The sequence below is a fragment of the Adiantum capillus-veneris genome, chromosome 1, assembly GCF_014529385.1.
Source record: "Adiantum capillus-veneris isolate H3 chromosome 1, ASM1452938v2, whole genome shotgun sequence".
Lineage (NCBI taxonomy): Eukaryota > Viridiplantae > Streptophyta > Polypodiopsida > Polypodiales > Pteridaceae > Adiantum > Adiantum capillus-veneris.
This window is the reverse complement of record NC_140931.1, coordinates 141,301,552-141,314,201: the sequence shown is the minus strand read 5'-3', so window position 1 is coordinate 141,314,201 and position 12,650 is coordinate 141,301,552. Positions and strand designations below refer to the sequence as shown.

The 12,650-nt window shown below is 45.0% G+C and overlaps 1 protein-coding gene across 1 annotated transcript in view; it reads left to right on the top strand.

Moving 5' to 3' along the window:
• The window catches only part of LOC147465707 (signal peptide peptidase 2-like), a 32,074-nt gene extending 19,424 nt beyond the window's left edge, over nucleotides 1-12,650 (top strand). The window contains exons 6-9 of the mRNA XM_086521522.1: nucleotides 1,769-1,868; nucleotides 2,352-2,408; nucleotides 2,500-2,734; nucleotides 12,294-12,650. Of these exons, the coding sequence (XP_086377648.1) occupies nucleotides 1,769-1,868; nucleotides 2,352-2,408; nucleotides 2,500-2,734; nucleotides 12,294-12,442 (541 nt within the window). The 3' untranslated portion in view covers nucleotides 12,443-12,650. The remainder of the gene's footprint in view (nucleotides 1-1,768; nucleotides 1,869-2,351; nucleotides 2,409-2,499; nucleotides 2,735-12,293) is intronic.

Below are 12,650 nucleotides of genomic sequence, written 5' to 3'. Positions count from 1 at the left end.
AGTGCACATTATTCTGATTGCATGGCAGCCATCTTTTGGATTTTGTGCTTCGAAAGAGGGTCCTCTTTATCACATAAACTAAAAACAGCCAAAGCATAACAATCTGACGCATATGATGCATGGCGAGAACCTGAGCGAGTATGACTAGATGTAGGTGCATCCGATTATTGTCATGCATAGTATGCACTAGCCATTTTGGCATACCCCTAGACTCTTGCTTCTCAACCCTTTTTACATCATGTACATCATGTGCATCTGTATAAGTAATAGGCTGATCTGTAGCATTTTCCACCATAGGTTGTACATGTGCCTCATTGGAACTTACATTCAAGTTTCCAACATAACAAAGTGTCATAAATGTCTTGTGAGCTTATATTACAATCTCTGATACATGATAACAAAGATTGAAAAGAATCTTGCACAAATACAATATCTTGTGAAACCAAGATACGTTTTGTTTGCGGATGGTATAACTTGAAACCTTTGCTTTCAGGACCGTTATCAACAAAATGCATTTGACAGGCTTATCATTGAATCTTTTGCACTGCGCTTGTGGCACCAAAGCATAAGTAAACAACCAAAAATCGTGCATGTGATCAATAGATGGCTTTTTATCATGTCATGCTTTCTAAGGAGTCATAGACTACAAGGCTTTTGTAGGACACCTGTTAAGTACATAAATAGCACACATGACAGCCTCAAGCTTAAACGAATGTGGTAAAGCTTGACTCTCGACCATACATCGTGCCATCTCCATAAGTGATCTGTTTTTTCTTTCAGCAACACCATTTTGCTGCGGTGTATACGGCACTGTACATTGGTGTTTTATCCCACGATTGGCCAAAAATGCATTAAATTCATGAGACATATACTCCCCCCCTCGATCTAAACGGAGGGTGCCCATAGTGCATTTAGAGACATTTTCATCCATAACCAAAAATTGTTTGAAACACATGAACACTTCGGACTTAGCTTTAAGCAGATACACCCATGCATGCCTACAATAATGATCAATGAAAGTCACGAAGTGCAGGTAATTATCCAAGGATGGAGTTTGCATAGGTCCTAGGCATACTTCATTAAATCATCAATGATGTGAGCACAACCTATTTTGGCTAAACCATCTTGATTACAAATTGCCAACTCTTGTAGTCCGGTTGCTTCACAATCAGAAATCCTAGAGGGATATGGTTCAGCAACACTGACGTTTTCTTTGCTGGACCACTCCGGCTCTCTGTATCGATTCTCTTTCTCTATCTCTCAAGTTGTTTGAGCCATTTAAGCTAAAGTTGTGGCTGTTCTTGGAGTTCTTCTAATATTATTGCAGTGCAATATCTTCACCATCTTCTGCAGTGCCAGAGGCTGGTTATAGTTTACCTGCTGTTGGTGACAGAAGCTTCCCTAGTTGGTGCTTCAAGAGCATGCTATTGGAAAATAAGGATTTAGAAATTATTGAAGTGGTGTTTATAGGAAGGATACTTTTTTGAGGTTTTTGATTGTAACTATCTGAAACGAATGCATTTACCTAGACGATCAAACAAGAAAAACGAAATGTATCACTGGTGTTGGGGACAGTTCTAGCAAATGTAGGGCCATCTTGGACAAGTTGAGAAATGTTCTGAAAGTTGGTGGCAATGCAAGCATGATTGTTTTATGATGAATTGTTTAGTCTTTTCTTGTTTGGTATTAGAAAAAAAATTGTGAAGTACTTTAGTACGCATATAGCATTAACTGCACATAAGGTTTTGATGCCTTTTCCATTTGACAGTTTTACGACAGCTGCTGCAATGCTCTGTGGTTTGCTTCTTTATGATGTATTCTGGGTGTTTGGATCGCCTCATGTATTTGGAGACAACGTGATGCTTACGGTAAACTTGCCATCTGTTTATTCTGGAATTATCTTCCCATCTGTTTGTCAAGGAGACTAGGGAGAAGGAAAGAGGGAATTGTCATGAATAGTGCAAGAATCACCGGTCTTCTTTTCAATGAAACGCACAAGGGAAACATTCGTTCTTTCTGATTGTTGACCAAGCATTCTCATGAACTTGTCAACAGAGCTGTGGCTAGAGACATTAGTATGTAGTTTTGGACATCCTTACTGTTTACGTTAAGGACATCAACTTTTGCAAACTTACCCCGTATGACAAAGCATTCTCTTGAACTTGTCAACTGGGCTTTGATTACAGGCATTAGTATGCAGTTTTGATGTCCTTACTGTTTACAAGGGTCCGGGACTGTAACAAGTCTCACTCAACCAGAGTTTCTTAGGGTTATCAAAGAAGTTAGTTGTTGATCCAAGCAAATGCATCTACACTTGAAAGATATTAGTAAGAGGCCGGTTCTTGCTGCAGGTAGCTACCTCAACAGCCTTTGAAGGTCCAATGAAGCTAATTTTCCCCAGTTGGAATGTAAGTTTCACTCAGCAGGTTTCAATGGCTCAATTTTTAAATTCTTCAGCTTTTTGCTACTTTTATAACCGAGACATAATTCGATTCACAGGTCACTTCAGGCAACCCATATTCTGTGCTGGGCCTGGGTGATATTGCAGCCCCTGGTCTCCTGATTGCCCTAATGTTACGCTTTGATCGATCACGTTCGACGAATTTTGAATCTGATGTTATCCTTGAAAGGATTGCTCCAAAGATTGCAAGTGCAGCTCGCACCCGAAGGGCTGACAAGACTTATTTTGTCACATGCATGGTTGCTTACCTAGTTGGACTGGCAGTCACTTTCGGTATTATCTCAACCAGCGTGTTTCAATCAAATGTGTTTGTCAGTTTAAATGTGATACTTAATGAGAGGCTGCTTTGTACCACCTTTGAGATAAGAGATTTAATGGTGGCACTGAGGTTTTCTCTTTCCAGAGCCATTGGCTATCACGGTAGCTCACTGTTTTAAACATTTTGTACTATTTTTCATGATCAACAAGATGAGGAATTTAATGTCAGTCAAGAAGTAGTTTGATTACTTATGATTTTTGGCTAGTGAGAAGATATCACCAGGTAGATTTTTAGTCCTGCATTAATAGCATTTTTGATTACTCTCCTACTTGCACCTATCTGGCTCCTTGAAAAAGAAATTGATGCATTAAAAGAAAAGACTGAGAAGGATGAATACAAAACAAGAAAAGAACACACACACACACACACGCACGCTGCACGTGCATACTCTCTCTCTCTCTCTCTCTCTCTCTCTCTCTCTCTCTCTCTCTCTCTCGATCGAGACAAGCAGATTTAGAGGAGTACCCGCTGAGTCCAGGATTTGTCAGGTGTGCCAAATAGAGCCAGAGACAGAGCTACATTACATATGTCATTGCCTAGTATACTATGAGATATAAGGCCGCTTTCACTGTCTATTCAGAGAGGGTTTTGGGCCACTTTCTAGAGTCATGAGATACCAGGATCAGAGATGCCTCGGATTATACTTACTGGAGATTCGCAAACACAGAGAGGACCTCTTGAAGGCACAATGAGAGAGATCCAGGGACAGCGGAAGATTACAGATTTCTTTCAGTCACAGACAGAGGAGTTCGAGCAGCCCCCACAACATAACAACACCATAGGCACCAGAGGCATACTGCTTGGTCAGGCGATAGAGTTGGGGCGGTCCAGTCCCCCACGGATGAGGGGGCCCTCTCGATATCGACGCAGATTGCGACAGAGGATCCATACCATACTGGCGCGACATAGGAGCTGTCCCGGATACTGATGTATATGTATATGATGCCTCGACTGTCAGAGAGCCCCATTGTATCAGCTCACCCTTTGTATTTCCTATTCCCTTTGTGTCAGCTTTCACCCCACCCCTACCCACTATTTTCTTTTCAGTTCTTTGTACTTTTTGTACCCAGACCTGGCATTAGATTCACCACATGTAATCTTTTGGTCTCATAGGTCATTTTGGCCTTTTGAAGACGTTAATATTACATTTCATTTCTCTCTCTCTCTCTCTCTCTCTCTCTTTCTATCATGGTGACACTTATCCCCATTTTGTACCTTTGTGGCATTATACCATTGCTCAGCTTACCAGCCACCCATAGGAGTCGGTAGCACTCATCTCAGTTTCTAGTTTGTAGTTTTCTTTGTTTGTACCCAGACTTGGTACTAGACTCACCATTGTAATCAGTTTGGTCTCATAGGTCATTTTGGCCTTTTGTAGACGTTAATATATCATTTCATTTTATTTCTCTCTCTCTCTCTCTCTCTCTCTCTCTCTCTCTCTCTCTCTCTCTCTCTCTCTCAATGCTAGGACTGCCCACCACCAGATAGTATTTTATGATACTTCAGAGGAGATGCTGAGGGAGCTAAATGTTGCAGAGACGGGCCTGTCTAGACTATCATAGGATGTGGAGCATACTGAGTATGGACGACACTCGATAGACATGGGGACTGCACATAAACCGACCATCGTGAATGGCCTAGAGAGATTTCTCGCTACGGGATGTTTTACATGCTTTCCACACAGACACGGAGCCAGCATAGTGGATTATGTCTCTAGTATCAAGTCTCACGGTTGGACCTAGACCTGTTGGTGTGGCAGTAGATCATGCCCTTGTATCGATGACCATCTCTTTTCAGTTTAGTGTAGCACACAGGCTAGGGATAGCAGCCCCTACTCGCTACTCCTTCACGCTGGAGACAGACTCTGTATACATAGATGGGATCTACAGACGCCTGTGCATTGAGGAGCCAGGGCGACCTCTGGAGGAGCTGACTACCCACACACCCAGCCTGAGCAGAGACGACGTTCTCAGAGCATGCCCCAGAACAGTTGGTATGATGAGGAATGTCGTGAGACGAGCCAAACTTGAGAGGGAGGTGCTTTTGGGGGACATCACTCACAGACGGTCACGGATTGATTTCCGACGCCTAGTGCGGCGGAAGAAGAGGGCATTTTTGGCTCGACTAGAGCAGGATCTATACTAGCTACTTGTAAGGTGCAGCGGAAGTGAATGTTGGACTATGCTCAAGATAAGTGCTCTGAATTGTGCTCAAGGTTCCTTTTACTTACGGAAGGGAGAGCCTTCCGTTCCTTTAGTGAGAGAGTGCAATAGACACAAACAAAGTGGTGAACACTGTGAATGAAGGTGCCGAGACTGAGAGATAGAGAGAGAAGAGAATACGACACCAGAATGTTGTCAAAACCCTCCTCCGAAGGCCCCACTCTCTATGGCGAGAGCGGTCTACTTATGATTGCACAAATCTCTACAATGCTTGGACTTGCCGACGATGTCGACGACGATGAGACGGGCTGAAATCTGAAAATGCTAAGGGCTGAAATCTGCAAATCTTTATCTGCTGAATTCTGACTCTATGTCGGTGACGATGTCGATGACGACGGTATGACGACGACGCGCTGAAAACGCAGATGCTGAAATCTGCGTTTTCCGGGCTGAAACTGCAAACTTCGCGGGATCTGACCGTGCGGCGAGGATCCGCTGCAGGAAGGTGAGATCTGCGAGGTTTGGGGGTTCTTGTGCGGGTTCTAAATGCTGAAAACTGAAAAACGCTGATGCTTGTGGGGATTCCGTCGCGAAGATCTGCAAAAACGCTAAAGTGTCTTGCAGGTGCAAAAACGCTTGGGCTGAAATTGGTCTTGCTGTGGAGAATTTGCTAACGCTGGGGCTTGTGCTTGGTCTGCTATCGCCGGGAATCTGCAAGAGCAAAAACACTGGCTAATCAGGTCCAAAAACGCTAGCTTTCTGCTGTGAAGCAAAAACGCTAGGGCATCTGGGGATTCTACTGAGAAGTTGCCTGTTGAGTGAGTGCTCATGCTCCTGCTGCCTCTTCTGCGCAAAAGTGCTAGCACTAGGTTTCTATATATACTTGCTTAGTGAAATTGCCAAACCTAGTTCCCAACAAAAGTCACTTAAAAATAATAAGTGAAAAATGTCAAAAATAGGGAAAATAGGTCTATGCACTGTAAAAATGCTCCTGATGGGAATCTGATGATCATGCTGTGTGCAACCAGAGGATATGTATCTACTCAAAGTGTCTGGACATGCACGGTGTGCGAACAGACTCACAAAAGTGCCAGATCACTTCCTAATCTAATTGAACCGAACCTATGTCATGAAGTAGCTTGTCCGCGTACACATAGGGTTAGATGTGCACGTGACACTATTCTTGAGTCAGGACTCACGTGAGGCATGCAACTCTTTCATGAGCACTCCCCACCCCCTGCCATTACCTCTACAAAGGCCTGGGGCTAGTACGCATCATCTTTGTACACAATTCTTGGACAGCCGCCTCTTCCCGCCTGACCCATTCCCACACACACGTGTCCTTTTTTCACCGTTGAGATGGTGAAGAAGGCCATTTATAGGATGGGGATTGGGAGAGCATATGATCATGATGGCTTAGTGGCTGAGCATTTTATACATGCCAGGGATCTGCTCGCATAGCTTCTAGCAGTTATGTTCAATCGTGCCATGTGTGAAGGCTTGCCTGACACTTGGAGCTTATCTACTATTGTACCTATCTTCAAGTTAGGAGACCCTATGGAGCTTGGGAATTATCACACTATCATGATTGGACACACCCTGGCATCCATTCTTGAGCAGCAATTGAGTAGATGGATAGAGAGGGAGCTTGGGAATTATCACACTATCATGATTGGACACACACTGGCATCCATTCTTGAGCAGCAACTGAGTAGATGGATAGAGAGGGAGGGTATACGCGTAGCCGGGTAGGCAGGGTTTAGGAGAGTTTTTCCTACTCTTGGCCACATCCTGACGCTTAGAGCCATTATTGTGGAGGGCAGATCACATGGGAGACGGATCTATTGTAGCTTTGTGGACTTCCGCAAAGCATTTGACACAGTACCCAAAGGTAGATTGATGCGCAAACTACAGGAAATGGGAGTACCCACAGAGCTGATTTGGGGGATCATGGCATTATACAGGTCTGTAGTGGGGCATGTACGCACTTGAGCGGGGCTATCGACATTAGTTCACTCCACTATCGGAGTGAAGCAGGGCTGCCCGCTCTCTCCTCTATTTGGTATGTATGTGGATGCGGTTTCTGACTATATTGAGAGAGATGGTGATAGAGGTGCACACCTGGCAGGGACATGGATTCCACTATTGTTATGTGTTAATGATATTGTGTTGATCTTTGACTCTCCAAAGGGGATGCAACGTCACTTGGATGCTTTGCATAGGTTTGCCCATGAAAGTGGTTTGTCTGTCAACCTTGGTAAAACCAAGGTTATGGTGTTTAATACCACCCCATATTGGATCAGGAGGTCAACACCTGCATTCACATACAGCCAAGAGATAGTGGAGTATACAGATGCTTACACTTACCTTGGGGTGGTCTTTAGTAGACCAGCATTTTCATTGAGGAGAGCTGGAGAGACTAGACTGACCAGAGCCTATGTAGCATTGGGTAGATTAGAGAGGATGTGTTCACAGGTTCAATTTCAAGAGCCTCGGACGAAGCTTTGGCTCTTTGACACTTAGGTGGCTTCTGCATTGCTCTATGGAGCTTAGATATGGGGACCTTCATTGGACCGTCATGGGAGGTCGGGTTGCACTGATGGATGGGGGGACATGGAGAAGCCTCTGGTCTCTATGGTTGCGCTTGGCCTAGGTGAGCATGCAACTTTCATAGTGAATGGGGTGATCCAGGTTGAATACTTTGCCAACAGGCTGAGTTAGAACAATGCCCACAGCAGTCTGACTAGCATCAATGTGTACATAAAAAGTGAGACCAATCTGGGGCAACTAAAATGGGTGCCTTGGTGAGACGTTTCTTGAGTTAAGCAAAAGCTTGGGCTTCAATCTTGGACCACTAAAAGGGTACAATGGCACTGACCAGGTGGGTCAAGGGCTGCACAACATGTGTATACATGCGAATGAACCTACGATGATAACCTGTATGGTTTACAAAGCTATGAACACCTTTGGGGTTGATTGAGGGAGGCAACCTCAGAAAGGCCACTATCTTGTCAGGGTGAAGAGCTAAACGTTTGGTAGACACTACATGACAAAAAAGGGTATCTTGAGTGACCATTTGTTGGGATTGAGCTTAAGGCGCACCTCTCGATACTTGTGGAATACTATGGAGAGTTGAGCTAGGTGCTCCTTTAAATTCTCTACTGGGGTGGACCATTGGTTGTCCGAGAATATTGAGAAGTTGTCCATGAAGATTCGGAAATTATCAGTGAGCAGAAGACAAAAGATGATGTAGACCATACGATTGAAGGAAGGTGGGGCGTTTTTCAGCCCAAATGACATTCTCTTGTAGAAAAAAATACCCCATGGAGTCGCAAAAGCGGTCTTGATCTGGTCATCAGGGTGAACTGATTGTAGCCACTGAAACCATGCATGCAACTTTAGAGTATGTGCCCAACCACATCTTGGAGGACTCTTTCTATGATAGGTGTCGGAAAGCCATCAAGGATTGTCACCTTATTGAGAGCGCGGTAGTCGATGCAGAGATTTTATTGGACTGCTTCTTGGGGACGATGACCTTTGGTGATAGCGACTCAGAGTGCTCCACGAGCACGATAATACCTGCTTGCATCTTTTCTAGCTCTAGTCTCACAGCTTCTGCAAACTTGGATTGGGCTTGTAAGCTGGGCCTGTGATTGGCTTAGCCCCATCGACCAGAGGAATAGTGTGGAATCCTAGCGTTGGTAGGATCCCTTCCAAATCATGGTAAGACCAGGTAAAAACATTCTTGAAAGAGTGCATAAAAGAAATTACCTGGTCGAGCAGCGCAGGGTGATCCTACAGCCAAGCGGCTAAAAGAAGGGGCTGAGGGTCGTCATGGTCGCCTAGGTTGACTTCCTTTACTGGTTCAAGATGGGGTACTGGCGAGGTTGTCTATGAAGATATAGCTGCTTCTTGGAGCTTTGAGACATCATGAAATCGTGTTTGATCACTGTTGAAATCAACACATGCTTCTTGTAGCGAGCGGTGGGGAAGTGTGTCAAAGGGAAGTTTATCAGACACAGAGGTGAGCTTTGCCTTGGTCGGAGAGTCAGACATAGAGAAGGTTGAGGGTTGAATGAACTCTTGTAAAAGTGATTTTTCCTCTTCTATAGTCCTTTATAGGCTCACTAAGCCCAAAGGCTTTCACCATAGGAGCATCTGAGCCATCAGCCTTATGACCTCAACACCTTTTAGGGTAGGCAACACATTGGGGCCAGCTATCATAAGGACATTGACAATGGGGTATCCTCAGGCAAAGATTGAATAGAAACCACATAACAAGGCATAGACTTGATAGCTTCCAACCATTCAAGCAGGCCTCTGTCTGGCCCCTCAGGTGGGGTAGGCTGTTCCAGTTCGGGGTTGGACTCCATTGACAAAGAACTATGATGCACCACTGGATCCATCCCCCCTTCAAGGCAAATGGATTTCATTGGGGATCCAAGAGTATGAATCCATATCGTGTCATTTCCCCAACCATGTAGCGCTTAAGTGCACGGTAGCCATGGTCTGCCAATGAGCAAGGGGAAGGTGCCCTCGATCTGGGGAAGACGAACCACAACAAAATCTAGGCTGAAGGTGAAGTCTTGTACTTGCAGAGACACCTTGTTCACTATGTCCAAGGGGTAGGCTGTCCTCTGGTCTGCCAAAGTAAGTGTGAATGGGGCGGGTCGGGTAGGTTGGAGACCTAATGCTAGCATAGTGAACTCAGGCATCAGGGTGATGCTAGATCCACCATCAACTATCAAAACTGAGAATTGCCTCCCGAGAATAGACACACTGAGACGAGGGCTTCTGTAATCAGTGAGGGGAGCAGCAGGGTAGGAAATCATGTAAGACTCTGATGGATGCACAGGAAGGTGCTCGCCACTAGGACCTACTCCTGCATAAAGGGACTATATAACTGCAAGGGTGTCACTTTGAAAACCCACATCTAGCCAAAGCATGTCGTAGAGCGACACTTGTTGGAAGGTGTTCTTCAACATATCCTTTGTTGTAGGCTTTTCTCTTTGTATCAGCGCCTTCTCTGGTACCTTGATCTATTGTAGGTTAGATATTGCTTCCCAACGAAATCGGTGAGCAGGTCTATCCTTGGCACTAGTGGATGGCTCGTTAGCTACTCGAGGAGGTGTATTCTTTGGTGAGACACATGGTGGAAGGAAGACCGAGGCCGAGGGTTGCCCTCTGTGCTCGAGTGAGGACACCAGCGGGATTCTCTACATGTTGCAACTTGTCTTGAGGGCAACCACGTGGGTGGAAGGTGGCGGCTAAGGAATGGTGCTAACTGTGATCAAATCAATCTTTGGAAATGAGAGTTCCGGTGGGCTTTGACCTGGGCTTGAATATGTGGATGCTTGTTGTTTTGGATAGTCCTTATAGTAGTGATCCTTGGCATCAAGGCAATGTCTACAGAGAGGAGACCCTTCGGGAAGAGGACATTTACTCTGGTAGCGCTCATATTCCTCGCATCTGTAGCAGAAGATGGGTCGATTGGATGGGCGAGACGAGGGGCAAGGTGGTCTTTGTTCCTGCTGCATGGAGTTGGATGATGACGAAGCTGCGGGGGGACTAACGGAGCTTTGAGGTGGAAAAGTACCTTGCATACCTTGCATAGGAGGGGTAGTCAGCAAAGGGGGCATGTAATTTGGATGACCATAGGGGGAAACCATGTTGGAGGCAGGTGCCAACCCTTGTTGAAGAGTAGGAGCGAGGCTCTGTTGTAGTTTCTATAATCCCTTTAAGTGTTGACAATTTTTGTCTTCATGTCTAGATTTTCACAAAAGTGGCAATAAGCCCAAAAGGTGCATTCTTTTGGAGGATGCCTTGGAGAGCAACATGAGCTACATGAGACCACAGGCTTAGACTCCTACTCAACCTGGAGATCTTATAGCTCTCTCTTGATTTGGTCCAAAACTTCTTGATGTGTGGACTTCTCATTTCAAAGAGAGAAGGACCTCTCCTCTTGAAGAGCTTGTTGTAATTTCGGTGCTTCAAGTTCCGTGCGCATAGAAATCCCTTGGTCAGATGCACTTTCCATGAGAGTTGAGGCGGTCTCTACCTAATGGGGTCCTTGAATATCTTGGTAGCGGCAACGACGAAGTCCTCCAGAGTTGCTTAGGGCGAGAGTCTCACGTAGCTTCTGTTATGAAAGCACCTGTAACAAGAAAAGTGTGCCGTGCTCTCTACTGTGGGTGCTCCTTAGTGCAATGTGCAAGAAGCTTCACTCCAACAAAATGAACACACTATAGAGCAAATGAACAAAGCAAACTCAAAAGAACTCGACTAACTCATGGAACCGGTATAGATTGTGGCTGGCAGCACACTCCAACTCCAAGCCTAGGACTCTTAGGTACAATGGGGTGTCGAGGCTCCAACTATGCAGGAAGAGTGCAGATGTGCGGTGCTTGACGTGGATACAAGACTCAAGACTCTAGACTCATAGAACATCTATAATTCCTGCCATGCCTAAAACCAACTGAGCATATGTATAACCTTAAAGAACAGTCAACGGCTCACAAAATATCCATGACAGCCAGCTACGCCTATCTTCAAACTGTGGTGGCAGTGAACTGGCCACAATGTCCACTAGACCTGTGTGTTCCATGTGTCACTGCCCGAACGAGAGTCCACCTAGTGTGAACCCAGGACCAACTGTAACTGCAGTGCAATAGCCCTGCTACATTGAGAGGTAGATATCTCACCATGTCAAATCTGGTAGCATATCTTCTTGATGCCAGGCAAAGGTGATGAGGCTATAGAGTCACCTGTTGGCTTCTTCCTTCTCTTTGTGTGAAGAGCCAGTAGGATTGGACTTTGGATAGTGCTGGCAGTTACCTTAGGCCCCAGGTCTTGGAGGTCTCACACCGTTTGACTGACCTGGGGGTGACAGACTTGCTAAAGACCTTTTGGCATTTCTCACATTGCTGCTCCTCAGTTCCAGATGGTTGAGGGTTTCGCCACCTAGCTATTCACTTGATTGTTGACCTGCTCTATACTTCTTGCTAATTATTCCTTTATGAGGATTCTTGGCCTTAGGTAGAGGCATGGTAAGCTGCTAGGGGATCTTGGGCTTTGGTTTGACAGCTTTCCTGTCATATCAGTTTTATGTAAGTAATGAGCATGTGCCACTCAGTGTAGAGAGTACTATCAAGAAAAGGGCAAATTACAGACCACAAGACACTCACAAAGTAAGGTTGTTGAATAGGAAATTTGCAGCTATTTTATTCAGCTTAAATGGAGAAGATCAAGTTGTTGATTCAAATTTTGGGTGATGTATCAATATATAACCTGCTGGTTGTTCGTTAAGGATAGAATTGACTGCTTGGTTAACATGTGCTCGTCTCATCAACAGGTGCGAACTCGGTCTCAGGAGCAGCTCAACCAGCATTGCTTTATCTTGTACCATTGCTTCTTGTTGGTATTTTTTTGATGGCATCGTACCGCTCAGAAGCTTCATTGTTACTCGATTTCATGGACGAAACGCCTGTGGGTGAAGAGTAATGCTTCTAATGGACATTTTTTGTCACCTACAATTGAAGATTATGTTGAGGCAGCTGAAGGTGGGGAAATGGCAAGCTTGTACAGTATTGTTTTGCTGCCCTGACAGACACTTGTAGCCATTCTTTTGTGCTGTTAGCACATTGAGTTCAACAGATTTATTCCATGTGTATCTTTAAAAAAATTCGGTAAAAAGCATGTGTTTTCTCTC